At 55.3% G+C, this 20,880-nt stretch overlaps 9 protein-coding genes across 9 annotated transcripts; 6 read left to right on the top strand and 3 right to left on the bottom strand.

Annotated features, from left to right (window-relative positions):
- Window positions 1–1,114: 1,114 nt before the first annotated feature.
- Window positions 1,115–2,987, top strand: HMPREF1541_05830 (uncharacterized protein; the record flags this gene model as incomplete). Its single annotated transcript, XM_008720167.1, has 2 exons — window positions 1,115–1,213; window positions 1,242–2,987. The coding sequence occupies 2 exons, from the start codon at window positions 1,115–1,117 to the stop codon at window positions 2,985–2,987; spliced, it is 1,845 nt and encodes a 614-aa protein (XP_008718389.1).
- Window positions 2,988–3,447: 460 nt separating this feature from the next.
- Window positions 3,448–4,728, bottom strand: HMPREF1541_05831 (uncharacterized protein; the record flags this gene model as incomplete). Its single annotated transcript, XM_008720168.1, has 1 exon — window positions 3,448–4,728. One exon carries the CDS (start codon window positions 4,726–4,728, stop codon window positions 3,448–3,450), a length of 1,281 nt encoding a protein of 426 aa, XP_008718390.1.
- A 263-nt stretch (window positions 4,729–4,991) lies between these two features.
- On the bottom strand, window positions 4,992–6,800 carry HMPREF1541_05832 (uncharacterized protein; the record flags this gene model as incomplete). The annotated part of the gene is made up of 3 exons (XM_008720169.1): window positions 4,992–5,588; window positions 5,640–6,377; window positions 6,426–6,800. The coding sequence occupies 3 exons, from the start codon at window positions 6,798–6,800 to the stop codon at window positions 4,992–4,994; spliced, it is 1,710 nt and encodes a 569-aa protein (XP_008718391.1).
- Window positions 6,801–8,056: 1,256 nt separating this feature from the next.
- On the top strand, window positions 8,057–8,575 carry HMPREF1541_05833 (uncharacterized protein; the record flags this gene model as incomplete). The annotated part of the gene is made up of 1 exon (XM_008720170.1): window positions 8,057–8,575. One exon carries the CDS (start codon window positions 8,057–8,059, stop codon window positions 8,573–8,575), a length of 519 nt encoding a protein of 172 aa, XP_008718392.1.
- Window positions 8,576–9,522: 947 nt separating this feature from the next.
- Window positions 9,523–11,725, top strand: HMPREF1541_05834 (uncharacterized protein; the record flags this gene model as incomplete). Its single annotated transcript, XM_008720171.1, has 2 exons — window positions 9,523–10,743; window positions 10,799–11,725. The coding sequence occupies 2 exons, from the start codon at window positions 9,523–9,525 to the stop codon at window positions 11,723–11,725; spliced, it is 2,148 nt and encodes a 715-aa protein (XP_008718393.1).
- Window positions 11,726–12,763: 1,038 nt separating this feature from the next.
- HMPREF1541_05835 (uncharacterized protein) lies at window positions 12,764–14,707 on the bottom strand (the record flags this gene model as incomplete). The annotated part of the gene is made up of 1 exon (XM_008720172.1): window positions 12,764–14,707. One exon carries the CDS (start codon window positions 14,705–14,707, stop codon window positions 12,764–12,766), a length of 1,944 nt encoding a protein of 647 aa, XP_008718394.1.
- A 1,003-nt stretch (window positions 14,708–15,710) lies between these two features.
- On the top strand, window positions 15,711–17,321 carry HMPREF1541_05836 (uncharacterized protein; the record flags this gene model as incomplete). The annotated part of the gene is made up of 1 exon (XM_008720173.1): window positions 15,711–17,321. The coding sequence occupies one exon, from the start codon at window positions 15,711–15,713 to the stop codon at window positions 17,319–17,321; it is 1,611 nt and encodes a 536-aa protein (XP_008718395.1).
- A 306-nt stretch (window positions 17,322–17,627) lies between these two features.
- HMPREF1541_05837 (uncharacterized protein) lies at window positions 17,628–19,038 on the top strand (the record flags this gene model as incomplete). The annotated part of the gene is made up of 2 exons (XM_008720174.1): window positions 17,628–17,806; window positions 17,853–19,038. 2 exons carry the CDS (start codon window positions 17,628–17,630, stop codon window positions 19,036–19,038), a joined length of 1,365 nt encoding a protein of 454 aa, XP_008718396.1.
- A 1,245-nt stretch (window positions 19,039–20,283) lies between these two features.
- Window positions 20,284–20,838, top strand: HMPREF1541_05838 (uncharacterized protein; the record flags this gene model as incomplete). The annotated part of the gene is made up of 1 exon (XM_008720175.1): window positions 20,284–20,838. The coding sequence occupies one exon, from the start codon at window positions 20,284–20,286 to the stop codon at window positions 20,836–20,838; it is 555 nt and encodes a 184-aa protein (XP_008718397.1).
- Window positions 20,839–20,880: the final 42 nt, after the last annotated feature.

The following is a 20,880-nucleotide window of genomic DNA, read 5'->3' on the forward strand; positions in this document are numbered from 1 at the left end:
TAAACCAGGAAACGAGATGCCAGTGATTGAGGCCCGGCAGCACTGGTCCAGCACCTCTTCTTACCTGGACAAACCGATCTCAAACGCCATTGCCATCAAGTTTTCGAGTCATACATTCCATGAGACAGAATTCTGAGATGGTCACCTTTGGTCGAAGCAGAGGCTCGCATCACGCGGTATCAAACTTGAGGGGAGCGCCCCGGCCGTTTGGATGGACCGGAACTTGTGACTCGGAAGCACGGAATTCGCGAGTCAACGATGGCTCGCTGTCAGTGAGTGCGCTCGGGAACCTTGCATCAAGATAACCAAGACGACGACATGACCATCGTCGACGAGGGCAGTAGACATGTTGCATTGTAGGGCGGTGAAGACTCGGGCGGCACCCGGCGAAGAAGCTGAGGGGTGGGGCTTGGCACACCGAGAGCCGGTAGCGCAGATTTTGTCTGGACTGTGAGCATGGCGAGTATGGATCAACACCTGATCCTTGCCAGTTCATCTGGACAGCTGCGTTCGCCTTCTCCTCTCAACTGGGGTACAATGTCCACGAGAATCCGTTTTCCCGAGTCAGCCGGCGTGATACAAATGTATCACAAGGCAGCGACCCGTCCCACACGAGCGGAGGACTCCCTCCCACCGGTACCCCGTACCACCTTCATCGCCAAGCGGTGGCGCGTGGCCATATGATGTCGGTAGCGGCCACTTGCATTGAGCTTGGTGGCTGGATCGGCATCTAAATCCGTACTAGAGGTTTCTCCTCCTGGAGCCATCTCGCTTCTTGCCTGGCAAGTGCATATTTCTTCAGGTGACAGCCAAACAGAAGCCTCCACCCACACGCCAATGCGAGTGTGTTCGTCACCCATCTGCAATCCCGAGATCAAAGTCTCAAGCTCTCTTCACCTTACGGCTGTTCGGACTTGGCAGCTCCAGTGCGAAGTTGGTCTCCAGAACGCGCTACAAGCCATGTTGCGCGGGTGTCCGCCACATTTGTTTATGGCATACGAGCTATAAGGTAGGTCAATTTTGCTGCTGGAGCTCTTTCTGCCCGTTTTTGTGAACAGGTAGGATTGTGCCTCTTCAGTATTCGACTTAGCTACTCTTCGACAATATAGTCGCGATGGCTCGTTCGTTGCTCAGTCTCATACCAGCCGCAGCTGCGCTTGTCTCGGTCGTGCAAGCGCAAGCTCAGGATGAGGCCTATCACAGCTTTCAGTCTGTAAGTACTTTTTCTGAGCCAGCACCAGATTTGCGCTCATCGTATCGAACAGCGTCCAGATCTGAGACCACCGATCTTGACCGTCAATGTATCCGAAGATAGCGTCGAACCAGGCTATATCTTCATGGCGCCCTACCGCACCGATACCAGCCAGAACTCAGCTGTCATTTACGATACCGAGGGCAACGTGATCTGGACCTCATTTCCGCAGACCGCCCAAAATGTGGTCTACGATTTCCGCCCGTGCGAGTACAACGAAACCTCACATTTGTGCATGCTGGAGGGACAGCAATATCTTGGCTACGCCAGAGGCTATGTCTCGGTCTTCGATGAAAGCCTCACACAAGTCAGACAAGTCAAGGCTCAGAATGGTCACGCTGCCCTTGATCAGCACGAGACGGCCCTCAGCTACGACAAGAAGGCTACGCTCACTATGATCTATAATACTGAACGCGCCGATCTCTCCGCGCAGAATATTACGACGGGAATGGGTTGGCTGCAGAATTGTATATTCCAAAAGCTTGACATTGAAACAAACGATCTCCTTTTCGAATGGTCCGCCATCGAGCACGTATCCTTACAAGAAGCGCACGTATTCCCAAACACTACCGAGGTCGTTGGTAGCGGCCTGGTCGCGTCTTCGCCTTGGGACTACTTCCACATCAACTCCATGGATGAGAATGCTGATGGCGATTACTTGATCTCTGCCCGACACACCAGCTCCCTGTACAAGCTCTCCGGCACCAGCGGTGATGTGCTCTGGAGACTCGGTGGCTCGCGCTCGGACTTTGAGCTTCTGGACAGCTTCAACTTTTCATCCCAGCACGATGCCCGCTGGCACGCATCCAACACCACACACGATATCATCTCTCTATTCGACAATGCAAGCAACGGTTTCAACCGCTCGGCAAACCATTCCCAGGGCATGATCGTAGCTCTCGACCATCAAGCCGACCCGCCGACAGCGCGCCTCCTTTCCGCGTTCGCTGCTCCAGACGACATTCCCATCTCCGATTCTCAGGGCAACATGCAGCTGCTGAGCCCGGGAGAAGAGTGGGAGACTTCCAACGCCTTTATAAACTGGGGCAACGTTCCTGTCGTTACCGAGCACAGCCCAGACGGCCGCATCATCTTCCGTGCCAGTGTCGAGATCGATCCCAACGGGATGATGAACTACCGAGCCTACAAGGTCAACACCGCGAACCTCACTCTCCTTCCCAACGACACCCCCGCCCTCTACACCTACGCGCGCACCACCGACTCGGACACGGTCTACTACATGTCCTGGAACGGCGCCACCGAGATCGCGCGCTGGCGCATCTACGGCCGCAACGCCTGCGACGACGAGTGGGTGTCCGTCGACACGGTGGACAAAGCCGGCTTCGAGACCACGTACCGTGCCGACCAATACTTTGAGTTCGGCATGGTCGAGGCCGTGTTCGGCAACGACACGGGCATCCGGAACAGCACGATCAAGGGCGTCAGGACGTTCGTGCCGGGCCCGCTGTTGAGCCAGAACTGCGATGACGAGGGCTGCCAGGATACGGAGGAGTACAACGTGCCGGAGGACGGCGCGCAGGTGGCGATGGAGGTGGCGCAGTTGAGGGAGGCCTGTCCGGCGACGCCGCAGGAGCTGCAGGAGGAGCGTGACCGGGTGGAGGAGATGAGGGGCGGAGGTGCTGAGGGTGACGAGGAAGATGCGGCGAGTCGAGGCGTCGTCAGTTGGATGCTGGTGCTGGCTGCGGTACTGGGCTCGAGCTGGGTTCTGGCTTGAGGATGACCATAGTAGTAATGTGACATGTTCCTGCAGATCCGGGATATATAATATACAGAGCCTCAACAGAATCGAGACATGAGCTAGGTATTCTGCCCGCGAATCAGTTTTTTGGCACCGGAGCTTTCATGATGCTCGGCGGCGAGGGCATCGGGGCAACCTATGAAGCCGCGCGTGGGAGCTCAGCTTGCTTGATGAGATCCGCGAGGCGCTTGCGCATTGGATGCTTACGGCTGGCGGACTTTTGTGCTGGTGTGATAGCCGGTAGTCACTGCTGTACCAGTCGCGATACATCGTAGCCTCGTGGCAGACCGGAGGCCATGGAGCATGGTCTTTTGCGTGCTCGTTCGCAATCCATGCTTATCGAATCGAGGCTGGGAACTTGTCATACGATGTGACAGCCCAATGATATGATTTTGCAAGGATCTGTGGTAGTCGTTGTGGAGCCCATCATATCCAGCTAGCCAGCAGCCTTCTTCGCCGCCTCCGCCTCCCTCTTCCTGGCCAGATATCTCTCCTTGGCACTCATCTTTGCGTCCTCGGAGATCTTGCTCTTGGTCTTCTGCTGCTGCGCGGCCTGCTCCTTCTCCGCCTCCGCCTGCTGCTGCTCCAGCATCTGCTCCATCTGTCGCTCGATCATCCTCGACTGCCGTTCTCGCTGTGCAGCCCGTCCGTTCTGTGCGCCGGCCGGCCGCGCGGTCTGTGGCCTGTCCGACGCCGCCTCCTTCGCTTGCTGAGCCGTCTGCGCGGCGCCGGGCTTCTTGGGCGCCACATTGAGACCCGCGGTCAGGAGCTGCCGCTTGTCGATGACTTCGCCTTCCTCGTTGAGCGCAATCTTGGCGCCGTGGTCGTTGAGGGCTTTAGCTTTGCGGTCCAGATCGTCATGATCATCATTGCCTGCCTCTGCTGCTTCAGTCACACCATCTGGGCCACTAGCTAGTCTCTTCCGCTCCTCCGCCTCTTGAATGGCCTTCATGCGCTCCTCCTCTCGCGCGAGCAATCCCTTGTTGAATCCCATCATCCCCACTCCCTTGCGCTTCCCCTCTTCCTCCTCCTTCACCCTGCGCGCCTCTTCCTCCTCAGCCTTCCGGTTCTCCTCCTGCTGCTTCTTGTATGCAGACGTGACAAACTTCTCCTTGTCCGCAAACTCGTCTCCTTCGTTCTCCCGCTCGCGTTGGATGGCCTTTTCACGCGCCCGCTCGTGATCGCGCTTGCGCTGCTCCGTCGATGCTAGCAGATTTGTCATGTACTTCGGCCCCGCGGCCGCATCGCCAGCTGACTTCGTTTTGGATGTGGAGGCCGGCCGGAAGGTATCGTACACGGCGTCGTAGTCGTAGACGCTGGCATCTACTTCTGAGGCTTGTTTGTTGTGTAGTGCCGCGCTGCGTAGGGCGGAGAGATTGGTGTACTTATCCTCGCCTGCACTCGTAGATGTGGTGGGCTTGCTAGAAGCATCTTTGGATTTGGAGGCAGGCTTCTGCAGGCCGTAATTGGGAGTCTGTTGGGAGAGCTTGGGTGATTTTGCGGGTCGAGAGGCCTGGTCGCTGTCGGAGGAGTCGTCGGCGAGAGGCTGCAATGGCTTGAGGGGCCTGGAGGCCTTCTTTGCGCCGGGCTGTGGTGGTGGGGGTGCTGCGGACTCGTCTCCTGAGTCGCCGGAGAAGATGGCTTTGCGCTTCTGCGCAGGTTTTGATGGTTTGGCGGAGGGCTTAGTAGCACTCAGACCGAACGCCAGGGCGGGCATTGTGAAATGAGAGGTATGAGAGGTGCGAACAGGAAAAGAAGGCCGCACCGAAAATGTATGGGGTCCGGCGAGGATGGCAGCCTCGCGTTACACGTGATCAGGCTCATTGGAAGGGGTAACATCAGGCAGTGAATTGAATGATGATCACACGCTTCACTCATTATAACCATGTCCTATCCTCTCGAAATTACATGTATCTGGGGTCATACTATGTAGACATCGTTTGGGAAGCAACGAACAAAGCTGCTCGTGGGATAATTTCTTCACTGAACCGATTCAACTTGAGCAGCCCCCTTCTTCTCGCCATCGCTGCTGTCCTCCGCGACGAGATCGGTATGGTGACCGGCGAACTGATCAACTTTGGTCTGCCTGAACTTGCGAGCGCTGACTCTATTCTCGAACAGGACATCGAGCTCACCATAGGTACGTCCCTTCGGCTCGGGAAGGCGGAAATAATGGTAGATGAAGAGCAATAGGCACGCTCCAGCCCAGAAAAAGCCCGTCTTTGCTCCCCAGTTCCAGTTGGTGTTGAGAAGCATGCGGGGCATCAGAACATTGTTGATGATACCACCGACGTTGTACAGATTGCGGGCCAGGACTACGGTCTTGATCTTCAGCCGAGTTGAAGGGATATCAGCCACCAATGCGTAGCATACAGGACCGATGGTGAAATCGTAGACAAACGTGTAGATCATAAGAAGGGTTCCGGCGGCCAGCGAAGGTCCACGAGCTGTTCCGAGAACGCCCATGCCGCCGACGATCATAAGCATGCAGAAAAGGAAGGCTAGGCCCCAAAGGTAGAGAGTTCGGCGACCAAAGTGCGGCATGAGGAACCATGAAGCGACGGTTCCGACAGCGCCCTGGATAGTTGTCAATAAGGGCATCCGAGATGAAGACTTTAGGAGACTTACCATAGCATACTGACCCAGGTTGAAGTTGAAGGAGTTCTCGGTGTCGAGGCCTGCTCGCTCGTAAAACTGGACCGCAAATCCCATGAGGGCGGCTCCACAGAAAGCTTGAGTGACCCAGACCATACAGGTGATCTCAGTACGCCGGCGGTCAACACTTTTGAAGCAGTCCCAGTAGTTGACGTTAGAGTTGATGGCCTTCTCGAGATCATCCGTAGCCTTGATCATGGCAACTTGCTTGTCGGCATCGAAGGGAATCCCGCTGTTCCGGTTGGTGAGTTTCAGAAGAGCGTTCTTCGCGTCGTCGTAACGGCCATGGCGGACCAGCCACCAGGGAGATTCCGGGGCAAGGAAAACGCCGATGAGGATGAGGGGTGGCCAGATCCATTGAAGAGCGAAAGGGAGCCTGTAGGCCAACTGGTCCTCCCTGCCGACCATACTACGGAGAACACCCGCAGCAATGAACTGGCCAATGACCCAGCAGAGATTGACGTATGATGTCAGGTAAGGACGCAGCACGGTAGGCGTCACATCCGAGGCGTAGGTAACAGTAATGGTCTGAAAGACACCCCATGGCAGGCCGCAAAGAATGGCGCCAGCGAGAAGCGTCTGAATGTTCTGAGCAAAAACCGGCAAGAAAATGAAGGCAATCATCAGCACCAGAGAACCAAACATGGTCTTGCGGTAGCCGAACTTGTCGGAGAGAATACCATTCAGCCAGAGTCCTATGATGGATCCAACCTGTAGCACGTGAGCAAGTGTCAGACGGGCTGGGGCGGAATGGCCTACCTGAGTGCCGTTGAGAATACCGGACTGCCAGGGAGCAGAAACCTGCCTGCCGCCGGCTGGATTGTCCTCTGTGCCGTAGAAGTTGCGGAAGGGAGGTAGACCGAAGAAGGAGCCCATCAAGCTCAGGTCGTAGCCTTCCATCACGACTGCTGTGGAGAAGATGATGGAGAAAGCGATGGCTTTGGGGTAAAGGCGGATGGCGTCCCGAATAGTCAGCTCATGTTCGCCAGCTGTGGCGGCTTTGGCCTCCGCGAACGACTGAACGATGTTGGGATTGTCAACGCTCAGCTGACGCATAGCAGCATCGTTGACACGGACGACACCATCGTCGGCGCGGGCGACTTGGACGACGCTAGACTTGCGTCGCTCACTCATGTTGGAAGTAAGTCAATGTCAATGGGAGGAGACAAGAGAGGTCGTGGGAGAGCTGAGGGACATGACGCTGATCGACGGGAGGGAAGCAGTGTATTTAAGGGGGGTGGTTAGCTTCAAGGTTGCATGGGGAGGGGAATAACACGAGAGCAGGGCCAGCGTGACCTCGGTGGCGGAGAGATTGACCATTGAAACGAGTGTCTCCGAGTAATTGGCCGATGTATAGAAGCAAGCCAGGCGCCAAGGGGCCCCCACAGCTTCCCCGGATCACCTATGCTCAGAGGAGGGTAGCCAAGAGGTGGCCGGCTTGAGTCGATGCCCAGGAAACTGGTAGACAGCTTGAGGCTAGGGAAGCCGACGCTCCGTCGCAATCACGGCCAAATTGTGGGTTCAACGTGAAGCTGGGGGGTGGCCGATGGACAAAAAACGGACCAAATGGAGATCGGGGCCCCAGTACGGAACACTGGGCGTGAGGGGGCATGGTGTTTACGGCAGCTGGCCGAGACGTGATCAAGGAAGTTGCAAGAGACTACTGGCCGAAGAGGCAGTAGCTAGCGTGCAAGTCTCGCTTAGCCATTTCCGCGAAACTCTTGATAAGCCCGAGAACAACGAAGAATCGGCGAGGGAGAAGATGGCCTTCAAAGCTTCCTTTCCACTCCGCCGCTTGGCCAAGTGGCGCGACCTTGGCGGAAAAAGCATGGCTTCGTCATCGGTCATGCGCGGAATGTGTGAACTGAAAAAGGATTCTCCCACAATCATGTCAGGAGGAAGGGAGCGCAGTCCAGAAGGCTGTTGGCGCGGGTTAAGCCGAAATCTAGCTAGACGCGCAGGAAAAGGAGCGAGACGGGGCGACAGGTGAGATGATGGAGCCAAAGCACGACGCGGCACTTGCAAACGGACTGCTCTACGGTGGGCCTCTTGCGACCTTAGCAACCAGCGCAAGCCAGCCAATAGTAGTTCAGTATGTCGCGCATCTTGGCGCTGAGAGGACCCACGCCGACTCTGCTTGCGGCTTGACCTCCCTACCACCCCCCTGGCGTGCAGAAGATTCCATCGAACTTTCCAGAGCTGCGCGCGCACGACTTCAGGGACCGGTCCGATAGATTGTGGTCTGACTCGTTGGGCTCTTCGCTTGCACTGTCTGCATCGGTTCTTCACGTGGCAACCCCGAATCTATCCGCGTTCACTTGCTCTTCTTAGCCAAAGACCCAACCCTCCCAGCACTGACGACCGCCCTTGGCACCGCCCTCCCAGAAGACATGTCATACTACTTTGTGATAATTTCGCCGACCGACACGCCGTTGTTCGAGCTGACTTTCGGAACTTCCAAGGCAGGCGGAGATGGCATAGCCCGATTCCGCAACGGCGAGACCTCCCGCTACATGAATCAATTCATCGTCCATGCTGCTCTAGATGTTGTCGAAGAGGTTCAATGGCTGACGCCGAACATGTGGCTGAAGGTCATTGACAGCTATGCACCGACCAGCTCCCACGTGTCGTGTTTCATCGCTGGTTCCAACCACCGCTTCATGTTACTTCATCAACCAACGCCGATGCCTACTTCATCAGCTGGTAGTCGAGCTTCGACCATTTCATCCAATTCCATTCCTCACAACCCGACAAGTCCACAGACGGAAGATGCCATTCGGCAATTCATGACCGAAGTCTTTGAGCTGTGGGTTAAAGCCTCCATGAATCCGTTCTACCGTCTGAACAGTCAGGTTGTGAGCCCGGTCTTCCGCCAGCGCGTAACCGCAGCCGGCCGGAAATGGCTGTAGGAATGTTCTTTGTGTCAAGCTCGACACTGGCCGCGCTTTTCGATCTTGCTGCAGCCGCATTGCTGCAGAGAACAAAGCACACCTGCTGAGGCTAGCTGCAACACTTGATCCCTCATAGGGCACATGCTCACCCAGGTTACATCACCATATTACCTTCGTAGGGCATGCATGACTTCCCGCCTTACTCGTGAATGTTAGGCAGCCATTTGCAAGAGTATGGTTCTGTCACAAAAGCTTTCCGGTCTATCAACAGCCGCAAACCCTAACTGGATTCATTGCTCCTCTGCCTTGCGCCGCCACAGGCACTGATTGTACTACAATCCTGACCAAACACATGGCCGACAGGTTCTCATCGTGGCCATTGTGGGCTCAGATCCTGCTGCCACTGACGCTACTCACACTCTGGATACCGTTCTATTTCCTGATGGCGCTTCTCATGGAGTCGTCCTGCTGTCAAATAAGGCGACCAAGAGCGAACGACCTTGAAAGGCGACAAGAGCGGACTCCTAGGGAATTCACCGTCGAGGCGCGTCGTGGGGCACCTCCATCACAAAGCTGACCAGATTTTGTTGGGTTGTTTATGGTTCGATTCGGCTGCCTGCAAGCATCGAACCTGTTGCCTACGCGATTTCGGTTCACGCTACAACCACATCAGTCCGTTCTTGAGCCCTCTATGATTTAAAAGCAGGCACGATCTTGCACTTGCTCTGCCATGCTCTTACCACAATGCAGCAGGGCTGACGAGCCAGATTTACCACTACCTGAACCGTTCACTGCGTCCGCCCTTGTTCCTCTTTTCCAACATCTCACTCCCATCGAGTATCGACTAGTACTACATAATTTGCGCCATCACGACCCGCTCAGCACCAGCTAGCATCGCATCATTCGCACTACTACTATGTACTCTTGCACAGTCCTCTCATTTAGACCCTCCTCGTACGATCGGAATGGATATGTTGGCTGAAGCTGCAGCCATCGCCGATCGAGTAGATGGACCTTGCACATATCAAACCAGTTCTGGCTCATCGGATCCTGGCCCAACCGCGGCCGACCTCGGTCATACCAATGTCTCTCAAGATGCTGTAGCTGGCTGTGCCGATCCGACCGACGTTCCAGCAACCACTGAGCATGTTCCTGGCGGTATATTCCCAGAAAACTACGAAGAATACGTCAAGATTCGGCCCTCGTCGTCAAGACCTACATTACTTGACAGATTTTCCTGCAAATACGACATGGGATTATTCGCAGAAAAATCCTTTGACGAGGTGGGTGAACTCATCGTTAGTCTACCTGCAGGAATTTGTGACATCTTTCCTGCAGGTCTACACGATTTTCGTGGTCCCGAGATCTACACCATGGGTAAAATTCCGGCCCAGCATTTGACGAGCATGATGCATCTGCTTGCAGCAACCTATCGAACCTACGAGCGGCTGGCTCCCGCAACACACCAGGACCGACCCTTCGATCCCTGTTTCACTCCTGGCTATGCCATGGCATTGCTCAAGGGGAAACCCACTGAAGAAGTTCAATTGGCCGTGGACAAACTCAATCAGATGCATCTTGCCACTGAAGGCGACCCGAGTGCCACTGATGGCCGAGTGGACCATGCCGGCTCCCATAATGACCTTTTCCCGTGCGGTCCCGATCGTCTTGAAGATGCCATGCGAGCCCTTCGCTTCCTGGATGGAGCTTTCGTTGCAGAAGACGTGACCGACGCCCACATAGGTTACAGCCATCTCACCTCCTACATCAACCATTCATGCACTCCCAACGCGCTCCTGGTCACCGATTTCGGCGAGCAGCATTTGGATGATGGCTTATTCGCCCGCACGATGACCGTTCATCTGAAAGCGCTTGCTCGTATCCGGAAAGGTGAGGAAATCACAATCTCATACAACAGCAACGCCCCTGGGCCTCGCGATAAGCGCCGTTTCACACTGAATGCGACCACCGGCTTCGATTGTCAGTGCATCTCATGTAGAATGAGAACCAATGAGAATCAATGGAAGGCTGCCCATACCTGCGTAATGGCCATCGCCCAAGGAAAGCGAGCAAAAGGAAATCGCTATCAGTCGTCGTCTAGTGCCATATTTGACGCCCTCCAAGGCTTAGGACTCAATGGCTACCAAACCAGATACTGGTGCACTCAACTGGCTCAGGCGGCAAAGGTATGTGCTACCTGAATAGTCTCTCTTCTATGTGCTGATGTGTATCATATAAAAGACCAATGACCCGCCCGACAGGGTCCGCGAGTGGATATTCAGATCGCGAGAACTGGCTTGGTGCAAGCAATTTCTGCACGAATCGCATGGACGCCGAATTAACCTCGAAGAAATTATCGACGATCTCGGCCAGCATCAAGACGTCTCGGAATTCTTGCAGCTCGGAAAGGAGTTTATTGGCTCAAAGGATGTTGATCGAACCATTTTTCTGCTCGACGTGAAAGCGGCGGAGACTGACGATCAGCTCCTGGGCAAAGACCTGATCCCAGAGCTGAAAGAGCTGCAGGCCAAACAGCGCAGAAAGAAGAAGAGCGACAAGGAGAAGACGCGGAAGAAGGGAAAAGCGGCGCGGAAGAACGAAGAAGCCCAGCACGAAGCCCCTACAACGCAGGAGGAAGCCAAGCAGGATGACGGTCGGAGATCAGACGGAGACACTTTGCCCGCCGAATCACCCAAGACGAGTTTGGCGGTAGCGCTTAAGCCTCTACAACATGCCAATGATTCAGAGTCGGCCTCTCACAGTGTCCAGTACGATAGAAGGTCGGACCACGAGATTGAGGAGGCCTCCCAGCCCACCGAGCCGGCCAACTCCTCTTCACTCGTCGACCGTACCAAAGGTCCGCCATCAGACCCTGGAGCACTCCCGGCACCACCATCCCAGACCGCAGCAGAAGTACCGGGTGTGGAAGATTTTCAAGAGTCGGCCAAGCCGCCTTCGGAGTGCGAAAGCACCTCTGCTGTATCAGCTGCGACCAGCCACTCTCCATCACCAGCATGTGGCGATGATCCAGATGATCTGTCTCAGGAGCCATGTCCAGAGCTTCTTCATTCGCGGAGCTCATCAGATATGGGTGACACTCCTCCAAAACCGGTCTCCCCAACTATCGCCGTTCCAGAAGCGCCCAAGCTCGAGAGCCAGCACTCTTAGGAAGAGAGCCGTCCAGGTCTGCGGAAGGTGCCTCATAATCCAGTCCCGATCGCCTGGCCATTGCCTTACAAGCCCAAAAGCAAGCGACTTCCTCTTCTATGGAGGCACGCCTACTTTGGCTATGTTGGTTGCAAAAGGGGGCAAGATGAATCCTATGCGCGAGCTTGGGACTTCTGTGGCAAGCTGGAGCCCATGCCGGCTTACGAGTGGGTTCTTGACTACACAGGGTCGGTGCCGTTGCCCACAGGCTTTCGCCACAGCATCTACGACGCCGAAAAAGCGCGGAGCAGCGCAAAGTTCTTTCGGGCTGCGAAACGGAGCGAAGGATTTGGGGCGGATCTAGACCGGAAAGCAATGCAGAGTTGCTGAGACATTATCTATACAATACTCTCGTTCAATGACTAGTAATCAGTTCTCCCCTTCTTGTGCTGTTGATCTGCCGCGGCTTACACGTCTTCTGCAGGCAACAAGGCATCATCGACCCTGAAGCCCCTTTTGTGGTACGGAACGAGGAGGTACAGATCTGACAAAGAAGATGCCTCGCATTGGGCTATAGGTGATTGATTACCCAGGTTACGTTGTTCGCTTTCCCTGACTTGTCGTGTGCGCTCCGCACCCAACCACAGCCCAAGACAAGCAAGCAAGCAGCCACCAACACGTCGCATACGGTGCAGGCCCCATTCTATAGACATCCAGACGGCCCAGAAAGAGCAAACAGTTCAGACAGCCCAGACAAAATCGGTGTATCCACCCGCATTGTAAGCCAGTGCCGGTGCGCATGCCTATGTCAATGCCAATCAACAAGCGCTCAAACAATATGGGGTGCTGCTCAAATCGAAATCGTTCTTTCGGCTTTCGTAAAACGCCTCGTGTCCTTCATCATCAAAAAATATGTAAAAGAAACGCTATTGCATGCAACAACGTTAAGCCGTCGTGTTCTTCGTCACTCGCTTGCCACTTTCCTTTTCCTCGTCCCTTCAACTCTCAGTTCTCGGCAGCCTCGACCAGCCGTCCACCAAACCCCCTCAGAACCCTCGACTAGAAAGTCTCGTTGACATCATAGCCGCCCTTCCCCTCTTGCACGTCCTGCATGATCTCGACCCGGGATTGCGGTCTCGACACGCTTTCGCCCCTTCTGTGGCCCTGCGCACTCTCGCTCCGCATCGGCAGGCTCGTCTGGCTCTGCCGCCGGCCCAGCGGGGCGGGAAGCCGGCTGTTGCCCTGCCCGCCGAGGCTCGTTCTCTTCACAGGACTGGGTATGGCGGAGCCTATGTCGCTGACCCGGCCGCTCGGGCGCATGAAGCTGGTCCTTCGCGGTGTCGGGGTTGTGAGGTCTTTGCTATTCGCGCCGCGGCCATCGGTGTCGAAGGCGTCCTCGCCAGCATCTTCGATGATGCTGTCGTCGCCGACGCCGGAGTCGTCCATCGCGCCATCGAAGCCGTGGCTGCTCAGCGCGGATTTGGGCCGCACGCGATCCGTGGATGCGTTCGGTGCGAACTGCGATCCATTACCGAAGCCTCGGAGATTAGAGACGGAGGCGCGGCTGCCAGGACGGCTGTGGGAGGCAATGAAGCTATGGCGTGACGTGGAGGTGCGTGAATCGGGACGGGATGGAGGAGCGGCCATCTCTCCACGCTGTGATGTAGCAAAAGACGTTCCTGTCGGTGTGGGCGGAGGCATGTCTCGAGAGTAAGACTGGCCCAAAGAAGGCCGTGATGGTTTCGTCCGGGGCACGGAAGGCGTGCTATCGCTGTCTGGCTGAGAGGCGCCGCTAATCGTAGAACCACCGGCACGTTTGCGGCTACGGACAGTGACTGAGGCAGGGATGGCATGATTCCCGAGAGCTGAGCCGGAGCGAGGAGATGCTTTGGGCGGCGTATTCACGGGTCCAGGAAGCTTGCTGCGTGCGGTGTGCACTCGTGCTTCGAGATTCTGCATCTTGGATCGGAGGTTGCGGAGATGCATAATAGACGAGGACTGAGGGAGGCCAGAACGCTGGGGAATGCTACTTCCAAAAGATTGACGGCCGGTGCCGGAAGGCCCGGTACGCGAGATAGCAGGGATGGAGGGGCCGCGAGTATGGGAAGCGCCGGAGGCGTTGGGTCGTGGGTAAGTTGGTTGGCGCGGTGTCGGGATGCTGCCGTTGAGTGAGGTCCTCACCCGAGGTATTGAAGGTGTAGTGAACGGCTGGCTGGTCTTGGATTTGGTTGTGACGGCTGAGCGCTCGGAAACTGGCGGCGAAGGCGGAGTCGGGGTATCTGATACACCGGATGAAGAAGTCTTCGCAGGTGGAGTATCGAAAGAGGTATCTGTGGTCGTGGGAGACAGTTCAGAGCGCGGAGACGCCGAGACAGCGACAGGCTCGATACTGAGTTGAGAATTGCTTGTGGTCAGCGAGGCCTCGGCCTTTGCCAGCTTCTCCCTCACGATGTCTGCTTCAATCTTGTAATCAGAGAACTCGTCCTTGAGACGCTGAGCCTCTATACGTAATGCCTCACGTTCCTGCTCGCCAGCGCGCATCTCTTCTTCCAGCATGACGCTTCGTTCCAGCGTCTGATTGTACTTTGATTCCATGTCCTCCAGCGAAGACTCGGTGTTGCGTTGTTGGCGCTCATAGTCATCGTTTGCAACTTCCGTGTCTCGTAGGCGTAGTTGAAGCGTCCGATTAGTATCGCGCAGTTCTGTGATTTCTTTTTGAAGCGTCGACTGCGCCGAGGAGGCTTCGCTCTTAGCTTGCTTATATTTTGCTTTCCATTCATCCACTTCATACTGTAAGTTGGAAGCCTTGTCCTTCAGTTGGCGCTCGCGCTTTTCGGAGGCCTCGATATCTTTTTCAAGTTCGGCTTCCAGCTCCTTACTGGATGCTTGAAAGTCGGCGAGCTCGGATTCGAGGAGCTCATATTGCGCCTTGTAGTATCTCAGGTTATCTTCGAGAGAGGTGCCTGGTCCGGGAGATGACGTGGCCATGTCGCTTGAAGGCATCGTGGTGAGCGCGCAGTATCGGCTGCGCAGTCTATGTCTGGTCGCAAGTGGGTTGTAATGTTATTAGTCGGTGCCCAGCGCCATGAGGTAGTGGTACTATCGTTGGATGCCTAGGGTGGTTGGGGCTCTGGGAAGTCGGTGAGGCGCTGGCTGTCGCAGGTGCGAGGACGTCGTAGGGCCGTATTGGGAATTTCGAGACAGTTGTCGCAAGATAGGATGCTGCTGTGGTTAGTATTACCGGTCCTGTACAGATTAGTTTGTCGTAGGAAGGGATTGAACTTTGCGTTCGGGTAGAGGTGTTCATCAATAAACAAGCGCCCGCCTGCGCGCCCGGCAACGCGCCAAGACCCTACCCCAACTACGTCTACTAGTGATGATGGTATTGATCTGTTCATCGCACGTGGTAGATAGCAATTCAGTGTGCTGTATCCTGCCGAGTTCTGTTTGAGGAAGGAAAATGTGTCTGCTTCAGCCAGGCGTTGGACGACAGCGGTGCAAGTGGCTTCACCATGCCGAGAGCTGTGCGTCACGACTTCCAAGTTACGCCTTCTTTCTGCAGCTCCCTCTGCGCCTGCAGGCGGTAGGAAACGAGCGTCTTCATGAAATTCTGCGACATGCTAGTGACAGGGCTTCAAGTCTTCGGTACGCGCTGATGCGAGCATCAGAGATGTTCAAGAAGGTGCCATCAGCAGTGTCAACAGAGAGGCAGGTCGAGGATTTTGGCCAGCGTCCGTATTTCTTTGAATCGTCCCGTCACCCTTCATAGCTGCTAGCTAACTTCTGATGCAAAGATACTGATGTCGTCGTCAAGAAGAATGCAGATACATGGCTTCAAGTGCTCCAGCCGTGACTTTTGGTTGCCGTCTCAACCATCGCGCTAGCCTCTTTTGAGCCAAGTCAACTCCAAGTTCACCGTCGACTTTGACGTACAGGGTGACGATGATTGTTCTTCGACGCATCTCGAAATCATGTTCCACACAGACAAGTATAAATGAACCGAAGCATGCCGCTAAAAGCTATTGAGAACTTCGCACAGCCCCCGCGTCCTCGCGACAAGGTTTACGGACGGCGGAGACATGTACCCTTGGAGACAAGAGACACAAATCTTCAATTATTTGGCGGAAGCGATGCAAAGGAGATCGAGAAGGCGATAGCAACGCTCACGATATCACACGATAATACGAAGGCTGTGCGCGAGAATGGCAGGAGCCCTGAGCGTGAGAGACATGAGCCTGAAGCGTTGTGTTCCGCCAAACCGGCAGTCATACACCAGGGCCAGGCGCCAGAAGGGAAGTCGAGTACCCAGCAGACTGCAGTCAGAAAGGCCAGAGGCGAGGCACGGTCCAAGCGTGTGAGATCTCGTCGCGATCCAAGGCTCAAGACCGCTGTTCTGTCAGAAGTGGAATCAATCGCCCTACGGCCTGTCCTTGCCTTCCCAAGAGTGGAATCCACGGTACTCGATTTTGAGAGCTTCGGTACACAGCTGACCAAGAGATACGACATTCTCAAACTATCGGAAGGATCCTACAGCGACTGCTTCGTCATCAAACATCCCGACCAAGCCGCAGAAGTTGCTGTGATGAAGATCATCCCGTTGGACTGCGACTCGGATCGAACGTCAAGTGTAGCGACCCACTCACAAGGGTTTCTGCGTGAAATCAAGGTACTGTCTGCACTCGAACCCTATCACGGCTTCGCACAAATCTTCACCAGCCGATTTGTCAAGGGCAGAATGCCTGAGCGTTTCATTCAGGCAGCTAGAAGCTGGCTTGAAGAAACGACTGAGGACGTGGACAAAACAATAGATCCAGGGACCAAGTTCTCCGATGATCAGATGTTTGGAATCATTGAGATGGGGTTTGCCGGTCGAGATTTGGAATTACTGACGAAGCCGTCAGCATTCCAGGCTTTTGATGCCTTCTGGACGACCGTCATCTTAATTGGCAAGGCCGAGTCGGACATCGAGTTCGAGCATCGTGACCTTCACATGTCCAACATCTGCTTCAAGCCGGGCAAGGATGGAAGGGACGATGTTTCTGATGACTTTGTCCAGAGCATCAAAACCGTGCCGGACTCGATTCTAGGCTTATCCGGTTTGGACATTAGTATCATCGACTACACACATTCGCGGATGAAGTACTCGTCAAGCGATGAGGTTCTTTTTAACCCAGAGGCACCGTTCTCGGAAGCGGAGCTTGTAGAGCTTGCTAGAGACACACGGCTGGGTGACCAGACGGACACAGTGATCAAGGCGGACGAATGCATGTCACGTCAAGCCAGGGACAGCTCAGGGGGAGCACCCAAGTACTCCGCCTTTACGCCCAAAACGAACGTTATATGGTTGTCGCACGTACTGAATCAGCTCACGCTCCGCGCACGCGCAGGGAGGAATTGGTCAAGCATAGCAGGGAGCTCGTCATGCGCCAAGCGGATGCAGGCGGGGATGTGGGAGAGTCTGGTGGAAGTCAAGAAGTGCATCGGGTCCAGCGACCTGGACGCTCTGCCCACCAGCGCGGAGGAATTACTGCTCCTGGCCATAGAAAAGGGCTGGATCAGCAAATGCGACGTGGACTCTTTTTCGGCCCGTCTCAACAGCGGTTCGCAAACGCCTTGAGGATGTGAATATTATTCTGTTGCGCATAGCGACGGTCCACTGTAATTGATACCCTGTTGACACAATTATGATGATGATGACAAAGAACGACATTCGGTCATATACCCGCCGTGAGCATAAGTACTGTGAGAGAGGAGGAGTGCGGTTCTCTGGCAGCCAATCGCAGCCGAGTCTCGTCCGATGACCACATCACGTCCTGCGCGCTCTGTCTCTGGCCCCAGGCTGCACCACACTCCCCCCATCTAAAGTGATGATTTGATCCTCTATATGCCAGCTCAAGGCGTTGAGCTGCAACCTGTCTCCAACATGAACCGTATCAAGCGATTCTTTGAACCCGAACAACCGTACGAACCCCTTCAAGATGATACGCATGAAGATGGCGATAGCACTCTGGGCGAGTCCGACGACGGGCTGCAAGAGCAGGTCTTCTCCTGGGTTGAATACTTCGTATTCCTGCTACTCGGAGTGGCGATGCTGTGGGCATGGTATGTATCTCGCACCAGCACGGAACCAGTCGTTGACCTTTGTTAGGAACATGTTTCTCGCAGCAGCGCCCTACTTCCAGAGCCGCTTCCGATCCAGCAAGTGGATTCTGAACCATTTCCAGGCCGCCGAAGTGTCGGTCTCGACGGTCACCAATCTGACGTCGATGATCATCTTGACCAAGCTGCAGAAGGGGGCCTCATATCCGAAGCGAATCTCCTCATCACTCGTGCTATACACTGCCATCTTCGCCATTCTTGCACTGTCTACGCTGGTCAAGACCGGAGCAGGGGTCTACTTTGGCTTCCTCCTGCTCACTATCTTTGCTACGAGTCTGGCCACTGGTTTGATTCAGAACGGTCTGTTTGCTTTCACCTCAGGGTATGGCCGCAGCGAGTATACTCAGGCTATCATGACTGGACAGGGTGTGGCAGGCGTGCTGCCTCCTCTCGTTCAAATCATCTCCGTTGCCGCGGTGCATCGTAAGCAAGGCGAAGGACCGGAAGCCGCGGCCCAGTCGCCCAAGTCTGCCTTCATCTACTTTCTCACCGCGACTGCTATCTCCGCCATCTCACTACTCGCCTTCTTCTACCTTGTCCGCAGGAAGAGGCATCGAGACGCACTGCATGCCGCTACGAAAACGACTTTGAACGGGGCTTCGGAAGGCGACGCTCTCACTGGCGGGGCTGGACAGGGTGACACGAACAGTGAGCGAGCTTCCGTGCCGCTGATGGTGCTCTTCCGCAAACTGTCCTTCCTATCTGTGGCCGTCTTCCTTTGCTTCGCCATAACAATGGTCTTCCCGGTCTTCACGGCCATCACCGAGTCAGTATCCGGCATAGACTCGGCCACGTTCATTCCGCTTGGGTTCCTCATGTGGAACATCGGCGACCTCGGTGGCCGTTTGCTGTTAGCTGTCCCGAAGCTGTCACTCACCCACTATCCGTTCGCACTCTTCTGCATCTCCATGGCCAGATTGATCTTCATTCCGCTATACTTCTTGTGCAACATCAAAGGTCGTGGTGCATATGTCAACAGCGATTTCTTCTATCTCGTCATTGTGCAGCTCCTGTTTGGACTCACCAATGGCTACCTCGGAAGCAGCTGCATGATGGGAGCAAGCGAATGGGTAGCACCCGAGGAGCGAGAGGTAGCTGGTGGGTTTATGGGGATGATGCTCGTGTCTGGCCTGGCCGTGGGTAGCCTGCTCAGCTTCCTGCTGGGTGATGTGTAGAATACAATACATTGTCACATAGCTTGGCGCGTATACTTGGCGTTGTCAGCCTGCATACAGGTCTCACGGCCTTTCGGAATCTCCGTCGTACCACGTTAATGCTACACAGTGATGCCTAAAGTTCCGCGGCTTCACGATCAAAACAAATGCAATTCCACACCCCAGATCAGAATCTCGGCGTACGACTAGAAAGGAGTTTAGTCAACGAAGTCTGCCCAGCATACCAGGATATCTTGCCTGTTGTGAGTTTTTGCAAATTGCTTACGCGGTGGACGCGCGGGGCATTCAGTTCCAATCATTTAGGCGCGCAACAGACCCCTCCTCCTCTGGCCTGTCCCCTGGCCAAGAATAACGGCTGTCGGTGATCGGAGACTCGTACCTGGCACGTGACGAACGAGGCTCTACTCGCCGGACGTGCTAAACCAACAAAGGAGATGAGAGTGGAATCAATGCCCTGTCACCGTCCGAGCACTAAACCGCATGGATCTTCAAACAGGGGCAACGCAAATCTTGACCCAGCTTGATCTCACTCCCAAGCCTTGCGCTGGGCTGCAATCCTTAACTGCAGTGCACCTGCTGCCCCTGATTCGTGTCCATACTGAACTTTGGTACATGCGACACTGCCTCATCCATGCTGGGATACCGGAAATACGCGTTCCTAGACCAAGTGCCGCCTCCAATGGGATGCTTGCGATACCTCGTCCACTCAAGGCCGCATTCTTTGGCTGATCAAGTACTCGTGTCAGTGATGATCACGGCCCACGGGCATTACTGCGAATCTCGCGATCAGCCATCGTTTCATGTGTCAGCCGGGCTTAGCACAGCCTTCACCTGCTGTGCTCCCCCCATGCTCCCCAGTTAGCTTGCCGGGGGTGTGGACCCGATCAACGTTCTCATCTTCAAGCTCTCCTGCTATAAGCCCCCCTAACCAAGCTCGTGAAAGCGCCAGGGCCGGGGCGTGCTGTTACCATCTTCTGCAATTCTTGTCCCTCGCTAACCTGCTTGTCTAACTTGACGCTGCCTCCTCCTCGTTCCTGCTTCTACCACAAGTTGCCAGTTCCAAGGAAACTACACCTTCGTCGCCGTCACCGTCTATTTCCACCACACCTTTCGTCTCTTTGTAGTATACCACTCTTCCCTTCTTTCCGGCCCGCTCATTCCTCACAACCGAAAGCGTCTACCCGAACCACATTCCTACCAACCTATTTCGCTGGTCGAACCCAACTACTACACCCACCATACGCCATGTCCTTACTGTCCTCTCGAGCAACACTGGTCACTCTTTTCCTCTTCGCATCCTCCACAAACGCCATGCCTCTCCTTCACAAACGCGAGATGGGCACCGGTGCCAAAGCCGGTATGGGCATCGGCATTGCCGTCGCAGCCCTCATCGTCGTCGGCCTGATCGTGTTTCTGGTCATGCACGTGCGCCGCTCCCGGCACATTGCGCGCATCAACAAGGAACGTGCCGTTCTCGCAGGCGAGAAGAACACTGACGGCTCTGACAAGCCGGACAAGTTCGCACCGGAGCCGCAAGTGTCTGCCATTCCCCGCCGCAACAAGAGTGTCAAGGATCGGTTGATGGGCCCGCTGTACCGCGGCAGTGTTATTGACTTGCACCCTCTACCCAAGGCCAGAATCCCCGGCGAGCGCAGCAATCGCATGAGCACCATGACCCTCAGCCAGACAGAGGAGGGTCCTGACGGGCTGCCTTTGGTGGACAAGCCCTTTGGACGAGAGAGTTCCCCTAGGCCCAGCTTCAGCAGTAAGAGAGCGACGAGGATGATGATGATGATGTGAGCGTGGCATCGAAGTCTATTGTCTGCGTTGCGAGCACAAGTT

Source organism: Cyphellophora europaea (genome assembly GCF_000365145.1).
Source record: "Cyphellophora europaea CBS 101466 unplaced genomic scaffold supercont1.5, whole genome shotgun sequence".
Classification (NCBI taxonomy): Eukaryota; Fungi; Ascomycota; class Eurotiomycetes; order Chaetothyriales; family Cyphellophoraceae; genus Cyphellophora; species Cyphellophora europaea.